General features: G+C 38.4%; 1 protein-coding gene and 1 pseudogene across 4 annotated transcripts in view; one reads left to right on the plus strand and one right to left on the minus strand.

Moving 5' to 3' along the window:
- USP6NL (USP6 N-terminal like) overlaps positions 1-17,236 on the minus strand; it is a 246,248-nt gene that overhangs the window by 88,305 nt on the left and 140,707 nt on the right. For 2 of the 4 annotated variants that reach the window (XM_078075131.1, XM_036112671.2), the window contains exons 3-4: positions 2,964-3,031; positions 593-675 (exon numbers count right to left, since the gene is read on the minus strand). In XM_078075131.1, coding sequence (XP_077931257.1) covers positions 593-675; positions 2,964-3,031 — 151 coding nt within the window. Of the gene's footprint in view, positions 1-592; positions 676-2,963; positions 3,032-6,923; positions 7,094-10,191; positions 10,291-17,236 lie in introns of those variants that run through there. The other 2 variants (XM_036112672.2, XM_036112669.2) reach the window with 2 other exon arrangements.
- On the plus strand, positions 14,406-14,514 carry LOC118548707 (U6 spliceosomal RNA; annotated as a pseudogene).

Consider the following 17,236-nt stretch of genomic DNA (forward strand, 5'->3'; position numbering starts at 1 on the left):
ACACTAAAGTTCTAATTGCTAATTATTTTAAAAATGCATTTACATAAAATGAAATGTTTTATAATTATTTTTGAAATACAAATTATTATTCATTTCCATTTAATTCTGTTAGATTATTAATATAACTCATTTATTGCACTTTATGTTCTTACTAAAATACAACAAATATTAAAGATTGTATTCTTAACTATATAGTTCAATGTTAATCATAGAGGTTAAAAATGCCAGGAATTTTTTTTTTTTTTAAGTAAATTTTTATTTATTTTTTGACAGAGAGCAAGACAGCGAGAGAGGGAACACAAGCAGGGGGAGTGGGAGAGGGAGAAGCAGGCTTCCTGCAGAGCAGGGAGCCCGATGTGGGGCTCAATCCCAGGACCCTGGGATCATGACCTGAGCCGAAGGCAGACGCTTAACGACTGAGCCACCCAGGCGCCCCGAAAAATGCCAGGAATTTAATAACAAAAAGCACATTGCAGGACTACTCCTGGAATCTTATTCACAGCTGTGCGATTAAAAATAAAGAAAATCAATATAATAGGTCACCATAGAAACATTATAATAAAAAAGTTAGCTTTCAATCAATGCAACTTACTGTAAAAAGCCAAATCTATCCGTGACTTTGTAAACAAGGTAATCAGCATCCTCCCAAGGTTCAATCTCTGCACCTTCTCGTCCCTGTAATAGGGGACAAAGAAGGGTATTATTGGGAATTTATAAAACTGAATAATTCCTTAAAACAAGAAGACCACAAAACAAGAGTTAATTTTTTATGAATTAATAATAAGAGTTAGAAATGAGACACTACCAACCTAAATTAACTTTAAAAAAAAACAAACAAACTACTTTTGGCAATATAATCACTATTTCCCAGTTACAAGCTTCAGAAGATCCCGTATTCCAGCAACAGCTGACACGCAGCTAAGCCCTGATCAGACTTGGGTTTGTGTCAGAAGTCAACTGGGAAAGACAGAGCAACGAAGGGTAAGAAAGCCACTCAAGAAGGAACTGCCAAACTTTAATGTTTTTGACTAAACATGTCATAGGAAAAACTCTTTCTTGCCTTTCATCCACACTTCTCAGAACAGTAAGCTATCCACCTTGTCTCTCTACTTCTTTACTTCACAGCTACATCAGCCTTGACATTATTCTTGCCAAGGTCAAAAATGATCTGCCATTGGACAGATCATCCAGTGGACACTGTTCAGTTCTTATCTAGTGGATTCTGTTCAGTACATTTCTCAGTATTGCTCACTCCCCATTCCTCAAACTCCATCATACCAGCCTCTCTTGGTTCTCTTCATACCATCCAACTCTTCTTTTGATGGGTCTTCATGGGTCCTTCTTAACTGTCAGTGTGCCCACAGCACTGCCCTCAGCCCATTGCTCTTCTCACTCTACTTTTTTTTTTTTTTAAAGATTTTATTTATTTATTTGAGAGAGAGAGAATGAGAGACAGAGAGCACGAGAGGGAAGAGGGTCAGAGGGAGAAGCAGACACCCCGCTGAGCAGGGAGCCTGACGCGGGACTCGATCCCAGGACTCCAGGATCATGACCTGAGCCGAAGGCAGTTGCTTAACCAACTGAGCCACCCAGGCGCCCCTCACTCTACTTTTGAAGCTGTTAACCAGCACCGATTAGAGTAGGAACTTCCAATGTCTACACCAATCCATCAAATTTCAGATTCAATACCCAACTGTCTTGTGGACCCCTCCATGTGCGTATATTTTATCAATGACTGCACAATGGCTAGCCTAGTTCCTAAGTGTGACTTAACTGCATGGAAAAAAAAAAATGCATACAAGCATGAATGAATGATAATTCTATTAGTTTTAAATTAGCTAAGCAGTTAAATAAATTAATTAAGTTTTTCACAGACTCCACTAAAACCTACTCACAATAATGGTAAATTGTGTCTGATGCTCCAAACAACCAATTTAAAAACAAACTCTAGGAACGCAACTATTAAGTAGAGCACTGCCTGCCTGTATGGCCTCCCTGGGAGCAGGGCACAGTCCAGATGGCTTTCTATAATTTCATGCTCCTATTATTCTCACAAATAATTAAAAATAACAGATATGAAATTACATGCAACTGAGATAAATATAAAACATGACATTTATAAATCACTGCCTACAACCCATTACAGACCTCAAGGGGTAAAGTAATAATGAGATACGTAAACTGTCAACAACTGTGATATTCTAGGGCATCAAAAACCAGATTCCATAACTAACAAGAGATAAAATGGTAATGGAGAGTATACATAATGTATAAGTTCAAATTTTCAGATCCATGTTAAAATTTTAATAGCATATATAAATTATAAATAAAATGGGTATTTAATTCCATATACTGACATATTCAAATATTTACTGAATACCTAGCATGAGTTAGGAACTATTCCAGATATTTAGGATACAAGAGTAAATCAAACAAAAGAAATCCTTACCCTCAGAGTTTACATTCTAGGAGTGAGAGCAGACAACAAACAAAGTAAGTATAATATGAAGTATGCTGATATAATAAGGGCTATAATGAAAAATAAAGAAGAGAACAGGGATCCAGAGAGCTGGGGAAGGGGGTTATTAAACAGTGTGGTCAGAGAAGATCTCACTAAGACGGCAGCATCTGGGTAAAGATCTGAAAAAGGTGAGGCAATGAGGCATGAGAATATCCAGGATTAAAATGTTCTAGGCAGAAGAAACAGCAATGCAAAGGCCCAGAGGTAGGAGCAAGCCTGGTGTGTTTCAAGAACCACAGAGATTAGAGTGGCTGGAGCAGAGGGAAAGAGGGAGAGAAAATCTGGAGATGAAGTCAGAGAAAAAAAGACAACTTCCATTGTCACATAAAGTAAACAAACTGCTTCTGTAATTTAATTTAAGCTCTCCAAACACCAAATCCATTTCTATTTATATGTTTTTTTTCTAATAAAACTTATTCAAAGGGTAAATATGAATACTTACTCTGTCATACTTAGCAACTATTTCAGCTCGCTCCTGGGCAAGTTTGAGTGCTACATCCTGGTCCGAATCTGTGGAGAGATCAAATTTAGATGAACCATAAAGTTAATTAATTATAAAACTAAGACAAAACAAAAATAAAACAATAAATCGGTATTGCCTAAAAGGACAAACCAGCAAAATCAAATAAAAGGCTGAGTTAAGTATCTGTAACTACAACGTTGAAATATCAATGCATCTACCATTTCAATAATATACATGATATTTAAAAGAAAGCAAATTTGTTAACGTAGCATTAACGTAGGGGAGACGATAAATCTTATCCCTCAAGAATCAATTTTGGATCTAATTTCAGAGAAATAAGTATTAAAGTAGAAACAAACCGAAAGCTCTAAGTTTTCAGATAAAATCCACCTGGGTGTACGATGAGAAGAACATTCAAGAAGGCTTTTACAAACTGAGGTAATTTGTCCACAAAACAAACCAGTATAAGATATACTTCAGGAGTTAAAAAAAATATTTCTCCTACATGATGAAAAGAATTACTTCTTCATTTGGCCTCTGAGGTCCCCCTCATCAACTGTCCCAACTACTATGATAATCGCCATCTTACAGCACACACATACCCTTCTTTCTTACTACCACCATGTATCTTTGAAAAACACAAATCTGACTACAGCAGTAGAGATCATAACATGAAATAGTATGCATATGATTAGACATCACAAGTACCGTAAAGAAAAACAAAAGACCTGTAACAGGCTATATCAAAGGCACCTCTTATCAGGAAGAAAAAGACAAGCATTCCACTGGAAATCTGGGCAAAGGCCGTGAGCAAGAAATTCACAAGAGTAACAATAGCAGCCAGAAGCATATCTGTGTTCTCAGTAAGTCTCTGGCAGATAGTAAGATATCTGCAGGCAGCAGATACCGTGAAAAGCACTTTACATGCCTTATCACGTTTATTTCTCACAACGACACCCTAAGATAGGTATCATATGAATTCTATCACATGGACCAAAAAATGAAGCCTAGCGATTTTAGTGAACTTGTCTAAGGTCACAAAACTAATAAAGAGCAAAACTGGAATTCAAATCCAGATAGTCTTGACTCTATAGCCAATAATTTTAAGGATTACTTTATAAAAATGATTACTAAAGACACAAGAAAGGACCTCCAGGGAAAGATGCCAGATGGAACATACATTTTATATCCATTCTTCTTGAAACTCACTAATCCCCTCCATCAAAGGCCCAGCAAATGGTGGCTCCTGAGGAGAGGGAAGGGTGGGGCTGAACACAGAATACTGACGAAAGGGGTCAATTCCCTGAGATTGAAAGGATGTGCACGAGTGTGGAAGGGGTTGGGTGCAGGGAAGAAAACCATATCCTCTCCACAGCAGGAGACCAGCAGATACGGCCTGAAACTGTAGAAGCGGAAGGGGCAATCCAGGCATGCCATCTAGCACTATGGAAGAGAACAGAAACGAAGCAGCCCAGGGAGGGGAAGGTGGTTACTTCTGTGGGGTGGGCTGTGAGGAGGGAGGAGTATGGCAGTCAGCTATTTTTCAAAATAAGCTGTACAGACTGCTGAATCTTTAAACCAAGTATAGCTCTGATAAAAATAAAATCTAAATTTAAAAGCCAAGGCATGGGGATAAAAAAAAAACAAACGTATTAGAAATACAAGCTTTAAAATATCTTTGTACTTATCTTAGACTGACCACAAAATGGATTGATGTTACTCAATGTTGACAATAGCGTGGGGAAATCTGCAGTAGCTTACTCTGAGGGGTGACTTATCAGTGTATAAAAATCTTTGTGGAAAGCAATTTAATAATATGTCTGCAGAATCTTAAAAACGGGCATACCCCAACAATTCTACCTCTAGGGATTTAGGCCAATGAAGTCATCAATATAATAGTAAAAATTGGTAAAAATGGGAATTTGTAAATTTTTAAACATTTATTTGAGGAAAAAGTGTTTATGTCACTGCTTTTCTCAGACTACAAAGTGTCAATATGCTATCCCTTGGGGGAAAAGTGAATAAATAATGGAATGGTTCAATAAAATTAACAAAAATGCAGATTAGTTGTTTAGATTTTCACAATGAACTAATGTAATCAGAAGTCTAGGATAATCAACTCAATTATATATTCATTACCCTACTATTCTAGACTTACAGAACTCTGTCAATACCTTTTCCCTCTTCTGTTGCCCAGCTTCACAACATTACACTCCCACTTCTACAAAGGGGGAAAGCAAATTAATAGAAATTAAACTCGAACTAGGAAAGCTGACTACTTATTAAATTCCACTTCCATTATCAGAACAACTAAGCATGAGTATCTATGGTGATCAAATTCAATGGATGAGTGTGTTCTTTGAATACATTCTGTATCAGACCTTCATTCCTGCTACCCGTCCTAGGAGTCTCAACCCTATTTCTTACTTAACAATGACAAGTTTAGGGGCGCCTGGGTGGCTCAGTCGTTAAGCGTCTGCCTTCGGCTCAGGTCATGATCCCAGGGTCCTGGGATCGAGCCCCGCATCGGGCTCCCTGCTCCGCGGGAAGCCTGCTTCTCCCTCTCCCACTCCCCCTGCTTGTGTTCCTGCTCTCGCTGTCTCTCTCTCTGTCAAATAAATAAATAAAATCTTTAAAAAAAAAAAAAAAAAAACAATGACAAGTTTAAACGTATAAAGGCAAGAACTGGAAACAGTATGGAGTTGAGAAGATGCAAAGTATCCCAAGAAAGCATCACTGTGGTGAACTATAAGATAGAAAGCTTTCCAGAGATCATCTCTATAGTCTAGAGATTTCCAGAAAGGAAAATCTAAGCATTTAATAGAGGCCATACTGGAATTGATTGAAATTCTATCTTAATTTTATGAAAGATCATGTACTTTAGTATGATTAGAGTAGTCCTCCAAATCAAATAAAGTAAGTTCTAAATCTTTAAGTTCCCTTAGAAATTTCTTATCATTGCACTTCCCTGTGGAGAGAAAATTCTGTAATGTTGACAAATGTGTTCTAAAAAAAGCATGAATTTGAAGTCAGACTGATTTTATAAAATATAGCCAAACCTGCTTCTCTGAAGAGACTAAATCTAAATGCCAATTCTTTCCAACAGGGAGTAGTAGAGACATTATTTAGTAATCTACATTGTGAGGCAATCATCTTTAGAGTAAGAAGTAATATCCCTATACAGCATTCACTATAGTTATGTTTTGTTTCACACTGTCTGATCTAGAGTTGAGAAGTTTATTAAGAATTACACTAGAACCCTCCCTTTGGTTTCATTGTGAGTGCTTATTTAGAAATTCCATTCCAAGAACAAAGAGTCTGCCCTAAAACACTGACCACAAAGGGATATCAACAGCTGTCTTGTGTCTGTGCGCAAGTGTGCACAAAGTTCCAGGCACCTATTAAACAGTGACAGTTGTGTTCCTCAGTACTTACATCACATGTCATTATTAAATTTTAAAAATCTCTATTACATTACTCAAGCCAAATTAAATCAAATTATTTTTATTGACTTCACATCTAACGTAACAACGTTCCAAAGTAAAAAAGGCATATTTGAAGCAGTAAAAATCAAAAGACATTAAATACACAAGTATACAGGAAAACATACCTGAGCACGAATTTATGGAAGATAATGACTGCTATCGCATCTTACGAAGCATTTAAAAAACTGGCAACTATAACATTTTAAGAAGACCTCTAATTCCCTTTAAACACAAGAACTTTTAAGAAGCAAGCATCCTCCTGAATGACATTTTTTAAAAGCAGGCATTGTAGCTTAGTATCATTCAATTAATCCCAAATTGTAATGAACAAGTCAGTCAAAGTTAGTAAATTTCAAATCCACTAAAACAAAACTGACAACACTTTTCCTACTGTACATTCTGACAGATAATTACTATATATAAATCAACTCTTCCAATTTAGGAAGTACTTTACCCTTTGTTAGACAATTGGTCTGGCCTTGGGAATTAACGGCAGCTTCAGTCCTCATAGAGTAAACTTATCTACTCCAAGATTTCATTATTATTTTACAGTTCTCAAGCACACCAGGAGTGTTTGGTGGTGCCTCACACATTCTTGCAACAAACTGAAACAGAAAAGTGGAAGGCAGCTCTACTTTAAACTATTTGTGAAACAAGCACAAGAAAGAAAACGTTTCTAGGGGAGAAGAAAAGACCTTTCTGTGGTTACACGCACTACAGATATTCAAACAAAGATGATGTTTGTTGAGAGTAAAAACATGTCTTTCAGGCTAGATCCCAAGTATGAACCATACCAGCCTACACCCAGCATTCCATCTGACAACAAACAGGAGCTTGAAACAAGCAGCTTTATAACATGCCTTCATCTTGTACTGCAAAATTAGCCACATGCCTACTACTTTTAATAAAATTTGTCATGAAGCAACAAAGACAATTTTTATTGAAAACATTAAACTAAAGCTAAGTAGGAATGTTCTCCTCAAGTACATTTTACGTCTTAACATAATTTTTAATGTGAAAACTCAGCCTCTGTTTCAGACACTAAGTGAATACATGCTAAATTTTGGAAGGTTTTGGAAAGTTTTAACACACCACACATATACAACTGAAACAAATGTTTTGTGAAACAATGTGTATAACTACTGTAGGATGGCACTATGAAATTTTCTATTCCATTCTATTTATTTTTTCTTACTTCCCTTCAATGCTTCCTTCTTTCTTTCAAATGGTCAAGGACCTACAATTTGGAAACCACTTTGCATGTAATAGCCATGTTAGAGGCATGCTTGTGAACATTAATTACACTTAACTGGACACTAATGCATTAAGTTTACACTCAGCTTAAGCCATCTGTAATATTTAATATAAGCAAAAGATCGCAGAAGCTTAGGGAGAGGGAAAAATTTCAAGTCATACACCAAGGAATGAGAATCAGACTGATACCAAACTTCTTACCAGCTAAAAGATATGAAACTCTGTTTCCAAAGTTCTGAGAAAAAAATTATCATTTACTTAGAATTCTATACCAAGCCCAACTATCAATGAAGCATGAAGAAAAAATAAAAACATTTCTAGACATTATGAGTTGTGCTGAGCTCAAGAATGAACCCCACCCCCACCCCCCCAAGAAGATGTCTACATCCTAATCTCTGGAACCTGTGAATGTTCCTTATATGGCAAAAGGGATTTGCAGACATAATTAAGTAAGGCTCCTGAGATGGGGAGATTATTCTGGATCATGCAGATAGGCCCAACATAATCATAAGGCACCACATAAAAGGGAGACAAGAAGGTGTGACAATAGAAGCAAGAGGTTGCAGTGTTGTGAGAAAGGAAGGGGTCACTAGCCAGAGAAAGCAGGCGGTCTCCAGAAGTTAGAACAGACTAGGGAACGGATTCTCCCCTGATGGCTCCAGAAGGAACCAGCCAGGCTGACACCTTGTCTTTGGCCCAGTGAAACGGACTTCAGACTCTGGCCTCCAGAACTGTAAGAGAATAAATCTATGTTGTTTTAAGACACCAAGTTTGTGGTCATTTGTTGTAGCAGTGATAGGAAACCAATACAATGATTCAAAGTTCACTGCCTATGCAATGTTTCTTTTAAAAAGAATTTCAGAATACACTACAGAAAAGCAAGACAACAACAGAAAGAATGGACAGAGACTGTCTCCTTTTTCAAACTTTAGTCAGGCCCCTCCAAACCCTCTTCCTGACGAGGCCTCATCCTGTCTCCAGCCTGCCTAGCCTAGCTATAGCAGGAGTCCCCCCACATCCTGATAGCTGGTCACCCTGGCATGCCTTTACCCAGAATCCTGTTCAGTCAGTGTAGCAAGGACCCCGGTACCCTTGATGTCACCTCTACCTGCTGAATCCTTTACTCTGCCTGTATTACCCCTACTTGTCCTTACCATTTGGAGGGGAGCCCGATCTCTCTCCCCTATTGCTGACCGTCTTGACCCTAACTGCAATCGTCCTGAACAAAGTCTTCTTTGTTGTTTTAACAAGTGCCAGAATAATATTTTCTTTAACAGAATCAAAAAGAGGGTCAGACACAGGACCCATGAAATCTCAGGAGGCTAAAATTAGACATTTCTAGATGCCAACTGTGTAGCTGCCTAGAGAGCAGCCAGCCTAAATTAGAATAGGGAATACAAGGTGTCTTCAGGAAGAAAGTGGGTATTATTAGTGATACGGTAAAAGCTTATACATGAAAGACTCCAAAAAGAGGGTGAAAGGACTGTTAGAAATCTTAGAACAAGCAAGCAGAAAGTGCTAAAAGTCACAGTCAAATATAAAGAAATGTACAAAAGGCATTTGTACATTTGAACTGGACTGGCAAATAGGAGAAATGAATTCATGTGACCTCGACACTTTCAACAGTAGGATTTTACTTCTTTCCTATGTACATCATAATATTTGAGATTGAAGTAAATGATACTGACATTATTATGATTATATGATACTGACATTATTCTGATTACATAAGAATTTTATGAACTTTTAATCTTCACAAGCAACTGCAGACAAAGTGTCCAAAACCAAACTCTGATCTGCACACACAGACCCCACTCCAAACCTAACCCGCCTTCCTAAAAGCAGCTACTGTGACCTATGACAAACATGCTCTGCACTATACAGGAACCTGCATGTACCCACGTGCGTGCACACAGATGTCAATTTCCCTTTTCTAGTCAAAAACTAGAATCGTTCTATAAATAATTCTACACCTTACTCTTTTTCATTTAACAGTACATCTTGGAGATTGTGCATATCAACACCTATAGATCTACCCAGTGGTGTGCCAATAAGGGCTTAGCAACCGATTCTTAGAGGGAAGAAGTAAGGGCTCAGCAACCTGGTTTGTGGCATCTCCCAACTTCCAGAATGCCACTACCCCCACTGGGGTGGCTAATTAGCAAGCTACAGCACACTGTCACGGAACACAGAGTTCAGCTGGCTCAAATACTTCAACAGATCTACCTCAACCTTTCCACAGCTATAAAGCTTCCTAATGCGTTAATGTAATCTATTCGACCAGTCTTCTCTAAGGAATGTGAACTAGGATAAAATGAGAGGCCATTTTTAATGGGAGTTAAAGATGAAACATCATGAGGTAAAGAGCTTACGAGGCAGTGGTGACCAAAGGCGAGCAGAAAAACAGAGGAAGCAGAAACTACCAGGAAGCTGAGAAAAAGCAACTGTTGCAGAGAGGAAAACAGTACCTGATGTGCAGAGCAAAGCGAGTCACCATCGCAGAGACAGTTCAGTCTAAAAAAAGAGACAGAAGGACCTCTCCCTGAAGCTGCTTCATGCTTCAGTTCCCAGTGGCTTTCACTTCCTGCTCAATACAAAGAATGCTCTTTTTTCTTGAAATAATTTGAATAAGTTATTCTTGTCCATGATCTGAGTTCCTTCATTCCACCACATCTTTCAACCAAAAGAGGCCCTCTGCACCAAGGGTGCCTACGCAATGGTTTCAGTTATTTGTGATCACTTTCTTAGCATGCCGTGAACTAAGACATATCAAAAATATGGTAAAATCTTTCACGGTAAAATCTTAATAGGCACCATTGCTAAATTTTGTCATGCTCTAGATCCAAGGCTGGAAGGAATACTCGAAGGAGGAATAAGCAGAGTTAAGCACATTAACACTAAAACATAACTAAAAACAAAATAAAGGAAGATGCACTTGTCACAAGAGAACCTGAAATACCACTTATTATAACTGGTCATTCTGTGTAAGATTACATTAAGTGCGGGCACCTACAAGTTCCAAATACCCGCCCTCCCCCCACGGAGAAAGCTTATTCTGAAACAGCATGCCAGGATCCCGTGGGATACCGACCACCTGCTGGTCCTGTGAGAACTAACCCAGTGTCTCCTCATGTCCCTTCTACTCCCTCCACTGGGAGGTCATCTGTAATGCAACATTACTTTGCACTCCGGCCAGGTCCCACTTCCATCTCTCATAACTTACTCAATTCCATATTAAACAATGTCTTATCAAAAACTGTACAACCTCCAAAACCTTCTTCTCTCCTTCTTCCTCCCTCCACTAGAGTTCAGAATCTTAGAAAAGTCATTGGTTTCCTTCTCTCTTTCTCATGTTCACTGGGAATAAGACAACAAAAGATTTGTGTCATAGCTGCAATTATAAAACTACTATAAATAATCGTGATCAAGGAAGGGACAGCCAAAGGCTAGAAGCTAAATACATGAAAGAATCAATGCCATAACCCAAAGTCTTCAGAAATGCCCAGATTTGCTCTCAAAACAGCCACACAAGTATCCATACAATAGCTTCATATTTCTCTGGTTTAATATGCATTGTCTGATACCATAAAACACATTCAAAATAAATAAGCTTAAATACTCTTCAACTTTAGCTTTTACTTTATCAGTGTAAATGATTTTTATCTTTCCACTCAAAATACTTCTATTATAGCACTACTAGCACGGTATCAATATTTTCTACTATATCATGCTTTAAATGAATAGTTTTTAAATTTTTCGTTAAATTTGCAGAACACATTTCTTCAAATTCTTATATAGAAGCCCAACTGCCCAGCAAGGCAGGTAGGTGAGGCTGAGGAGAGAGGGAGCAAAGTTCTCCCGGCTTGATCTCCCTCTTTCCTCCACAGTGATCCAGGGGACCCGTACAGACCTATAGTGCTATACAGGCCAAAGCAAGGGGTACCCATTGGCCTTCTTTTGTGAGTACCTTTGTAAAGCTACTGCTCAAATGACTTCTCTTCCAATCAGTTTCCCAACTGCCATCTCAAGCTCCCTTTCACAGTTTCCCCCACAATCCTTAAGGTCTGGGTCTTCCTTATACAAATAAAAAGATCAACATTTTATAACTGATAGGTTGGCTGTTTGTTTTTATTTTGTTTGTAAGCATATACTTTAAGACCCTTCAGAACAGGACACAGCTCTAATATTTCAAACAAAGAGCACCCGGTATCAGCGAGGTATTTAATATTTCCATAACTAAAAAGATACTTAAAATTATAGTCTTAATAATTCCTGGGTAGGCTCCTATTACTTGCTTCCTACTTTCTAGAAAGATGAGAAACAAAATAACTTTTAAAGTCCTAAAAACAATTACTGACAAAGATTTGTTGTAATTGAGAAGATCATTTTTTTCTCAAATTCAATCATGAATTACAGCCTGCTTCTAGTGGACCCACCTTACCAATGCCCATTGGCATAAGGGAGAACTGGCCTGCTTCTTTTGTTCTAGCGTACTTCCAAACTGGTACCCATAGTACCGTATTGAATATACTTATTGGCAGGTCTATTTAACTGTAAGCTCCATGAACAAAAGACAGTTATCTCATTCATCTTGGTATTGCTAGTATCTATCACAGTGCCTAACACAGGGCAGATGCTCACCAAATATTTCTTAAAAAGATAAAAATAACTCTTCAAAATTAATTACTATTGTGAACTATTCAACCAGCTACACACTTAATATATCAATTCATTTTTAACAATTAGATTTTTACTTTATTTAATTAGTTGGCAGTTAGCAGGCCAGGGGAGGAGCTGAAGGGGAGGGAGAGGGAGAGAGAGAATCTCTTAAGCAGGCTCCATGCTGACTGCAGAGCCTGACAGCAGCAGAACTCGATCCCATAACCCTGATCATGACCTGAGCCAAAACCAAGAGTCGCATGCTCAACTGATTAACCCAGGTGCCCCAACAATTAGATTTTAAACTATTATCCAGATATAGTTTCACTGCAAAAATATACCTTTACTAAAGATTATCAGCTTTGTTTTTTTATTCTATTTCAAGGTAGCATTAAAAATTTTATTAAGACTGTAAAATTCAGATATGAGAAGTCACAATTTATTTCTAATTAGCACTTCTGTTTACTTACAAGTCCTTCATATCCATTAAGGAAGAAGGAAAGAAGGAAAGGAAGGAAAGGGACAGATCGATCTATCAACAGATAGAGAGACAGACAGATAAAGGAGGAGCCTCTTGAAAGGTGAAGAAAACCAGAGACTTGTGTGTGTTTGTGTTCCAGTCTACTCCTCTACTCACATCTTCCTTGATCTAGCTCCCCAATCTACTCACAGAACATCACAGTCTCACTTTCTTGACAGGAAGGTCCTGTTCACTTGGCTGAGTGTGCTACCATCATGCTTCAAGTCCATGTGGAGACACTTCAGCTAAAGGAACACTCCAGAACTCTCCCCCCACTCTTCCCTCACTCCTCTTATGGGGGCAGGACTTTTGAGGTTGGCTTGGTTGAGCTCCTTGCTCTCTCTCTCATCACTCTGGGTGCATGCCCTCTGGTCTACTCTCCATGCATGAAGGCACCTGTCCTGAGGGGAGGCCTGCAGTTGCTCGGCTATGCTAGTCACCCAGTGGGTAGGTCTAAGTCAAGATGGGCTAATAAGCCCTTTTCACTTCAGATCTAATGTCATGTCCTCAGATCAGCCAATAGAAGAGACATTTTGATCTCCACCTGTCAGTCTCTTGTGTCTTACTTCTCAAAGAGAAGAAATAGTATCACTGTTGGTTCCCCAGAACTCCCCAAATCAGACTAGAAACTCCTACGCTTATGTGTAAGGTGATTCAGAGAAAAAGGATACGGAGTGATGTAACAATATTTAAATACCATTACTACTGATGAGAAGCATAATTACTAGCTGTTGAATATGAGTGCAACTCCCACATTTGGGGGCAGGGTTGAATGACAAAATTGCCAACAACAGATACTTAGCACCAAGACAAGCTATGAGTCATTTTACTCACTTAGATCCGCCTACAGTTGCTGGCAAACTCAGGATTATACCTTAGCTGCTTTTCCAGCAGTATGATTGTTTTAGAAGATGACACAAGACTCATTGGTAACAACTCCCTGTTTGTGGATACTTTACAACCTGTCTAGTCAGAGTTTACTACATGCCAGACACTGTGTTGAGCATTTACTACATATAACCTCATATAATCCTCACACAACCTACTCTGATAGTTGTATGTCTATCCCCAGTTTACATATGGGGAGCCTGAGGTGTGGAGAGGTTAAGTCATTCTGGTCCTAGGGAAGTAAGTGGCAGAACAGGACTTAAAAGTCAAGACTATCTGACTTCAAAGCCCTATTTCTAACCACCAAGCTATTTTGCTGAATTACAAATGGATGATCTTTTTTATATTTCTTCTCACCTCTGCTAGTCCTTACATTTTTTTTCTTAGAAACAAAATATCTATGATTCTTATGGATTCTTCACAGTTGCTTTCTACTTTCCAGTAGCCTTCTAAACTTACCACACTGAATTGTTACTATTTGTGCAAAATAGATTCCAATGATGCAGAGAGTTCAAGAACCACTTAAATGAAATATTCTTTGTGATCCTAAGCAACCATACCTCCTATAAGTTGTATGTTTTAGGATAATAATAGGAAATGTTCAAGAAACATGCAGTGCTCACTTCAGCAGCACACATACTGAAAAATTGGAACGATACAGAGAGGACTAGCATGGCCCCTGCACAAGGATGACACGCAAATTCATGAACCATTCCAAAAACACACAAAAAAGACAAAAAACAGCAAAAATATGTGACCGACTAATCACCATATGGATACTAAAGTTAACTCTGCTAAAATACTTTATGCATTTAGTAGATACTAACTCAAATGCCCTCATAATTAATTTCTATGATTATGGAAAGAATTCTGTTGAATCTATTTCATTTACTTGAGTTTCACAACTCTTTCAGCTCATTCAGAACTTTATGCATGTACAGTTATATTCACTACAAGTTCGTGTTGAATTCAGCCCATTGGGTACTAACGAGTAATGACACAATTACAGCAGATTCTTATAGACCACATATAAGACCAAGGGGATAGAAGAGAATTCATAGAATGCCCACCTTAATAGTACATAACTAATTCCACAGATAATTTGGCAAACCCTGTTCTCAATCCGATGGTAACTTTTCCACTCCTTAAATCAAAAAAGATATGCAAATAACAAACTGTGCCTAAAATGGCATACAAAAACAAGAACTCAGTATCACTTAGAACAACAGATTAGCACACAGAAAGAATTGCATTAATACATTTTTTTTAAAGAAAGTATGACAATGCAAGTATTATTTAGTCCCTGAATGGCCCTTAGATTCAAATCAGAATATAAGGCCATCGAGGAGTGCCTGGGTGGCTCAGTTAGTTAAGCAGCCAACTCCTGATCTCAGCTCAGGTCTTGATCTCAGGTTTGTGAGTTCAAGCCTTGCACTGGGCTCCACGCTGGGCATGGACACTACTTAAAAAAAATAATAATAATAAGGCCATCAAATGCCAGCAACTTGGGAAATAATAAATATTAAGTGTTCATATCACACTGAAGCTGTCATTCATTCAAATAATTTTTTTTTAAAAAGTGCCCTAAGCTCCAAGCACGGCACCACATAATTCTCATAACATAGAGTTGCATTCACCACCTCCCCTAGCAAAACCTATGAACATCATATATGCATATCTCACATACGTATGTGTATTTAATATAACACTTAACATGACTTTTTTTAAGATTTTATTTATTTGACACAGAGAGAGAGAGAGAGAGAGCACAAGCCGGGGGAGCGGCAGGCAGAGGGAGAGGGAGAAGCAGGCCCCCCACTGAGCAGGGAGCCTGATGCGGGGCTCGATCCCAGGATCCTGGGATCATGACCTGAGCCGAAGGCAGATGCTTAACCGACTTAGCCACCCAGGCGCCCCATTCTTTACATTGTTACTGTTATTATACCAATAATTTTGTGTTGGGGTGCCTTGTATAAGTGAGATTTATTTTATATATTAAACATCAAAAGTGCTATACACATATGAAAGTCACTGATGAGGAGACTAGATAAAATAAACATCAACCAAGAGTCTGGCTCATAATAACAGCTAGCATTTCTTCTGCACAATCTAAACATCTTATGTATGTTATTTCGTGTAATGACCTCACATCCAAACTATGAGGTAGGTGTCATTATTGTTCATTTCACAGACAAGAAAATTGTTAGGTTAATTAACTAGCAAGATCTCACAGCTTTGAAGTTATAGAAGTGGCATTGGGACTAAGGTAATAAGGCCCCAGAGTGCTCTTAATCACTCCACGTAATCTTTGGATAAATGAAATGGCAAGCAAATGAACAAAGGTTTGTCAAGAGAATCTGTCAAAAGGGATCCTCAAAGTAGCATTAAATCAGGGCAAGAGGCCAAGGAAATGCCCTCCAGTCAATAAGAAGCCAAGGAGGTGGTTTTGAAGAGAAAACTGGCCAGAAGATGTAGCAAAAATGAAGGCTGCTCAGGAAGGAATAAGAATGTGCTTATTAAAAGCTCATGTTATTGAGCTTTTATTACTCAGCAGGCACTGTGCTAGGTACATACAATATCTCACTGAATGTTCAAACAGCCCTATTATCATTTATATTTTACAGATGAGAAAATGAAACTTAAGAGGTCAAGCAACTTGTCCAAGCTATGTTAAGGGTCAAAGCCTCAATACAAACCCATTATCTGGAAGGCTACAAAGCCTGTCCTCTTGCCCATTATGCCACAAAAGTGAAGACAGAAAGAGAATATGTCTGCATATCTGTAAATTAATAAGGTATACGCTACCAAGGAACTAATGCACCATAACCAGGAAGTGGGTTAGCTGAGTCAGTGTGCTCAAACCTACATGTGTGCTGGTTGTGTTTCCACAACTGAATATCCTCCTCCAATAAAAAGAAAAATCTTCCTAGATCTGAAAATGACTTCCCCAAATTACTTATTCCTGTGCACTTTCAGATACCCAAGGTCTCAAAATTTCCTTCCACTGATACCAGAAAGCTGCCATGGAGTTTTACGCACATAAAATACATTTTCCTAGGGGCGCCTGGGTGGCTCAGTTGGTTAAGCGACTGCCTTCGGCTCAGGTCATGATCCTGGAGTCCCGGGATTGAGTCCCACATCAGGCTCCCTGCTCAGCAGGGAGTCTGCTTCTCCCTCTGACCCTGCCCCTTCTCATGCTCTATCTCATTCTCTCTCTCAAATAAATAAATAAAATCTTTAAAAAAAAAAAAAACATTTTCCTAGTCTGTGGTCATTACAAACAAGTAAGCAAAATTTTCCAAATGTTAAACTGGAGCAGCTCAAATTGATAGAATTAAACCTATTTTTTTTTTTTTTTAAATGCTTTACCATCTGCCAATCACCAGACCCCAGGCAGGGAGCAGGGAAACATGGGCTCCCTGTCAATGGGTTTTTAGTTGTCTTTG

The sequence above is a fragment of the Halichoerus grypus genome, chromosome 6 (assembly GCF_964656455.1).
Source record: "Halichoerus grypus chromosome 6, mHalGry1.hap1.1, whole genome shotgun sequence".
Taxonomy (NCBI): domain Eukaryota; kingdom Metazoa; phylum Chordata; class Mammalia; order Carnivora; family Phocidae; genus Halichoerus; species Halichoerus grypus.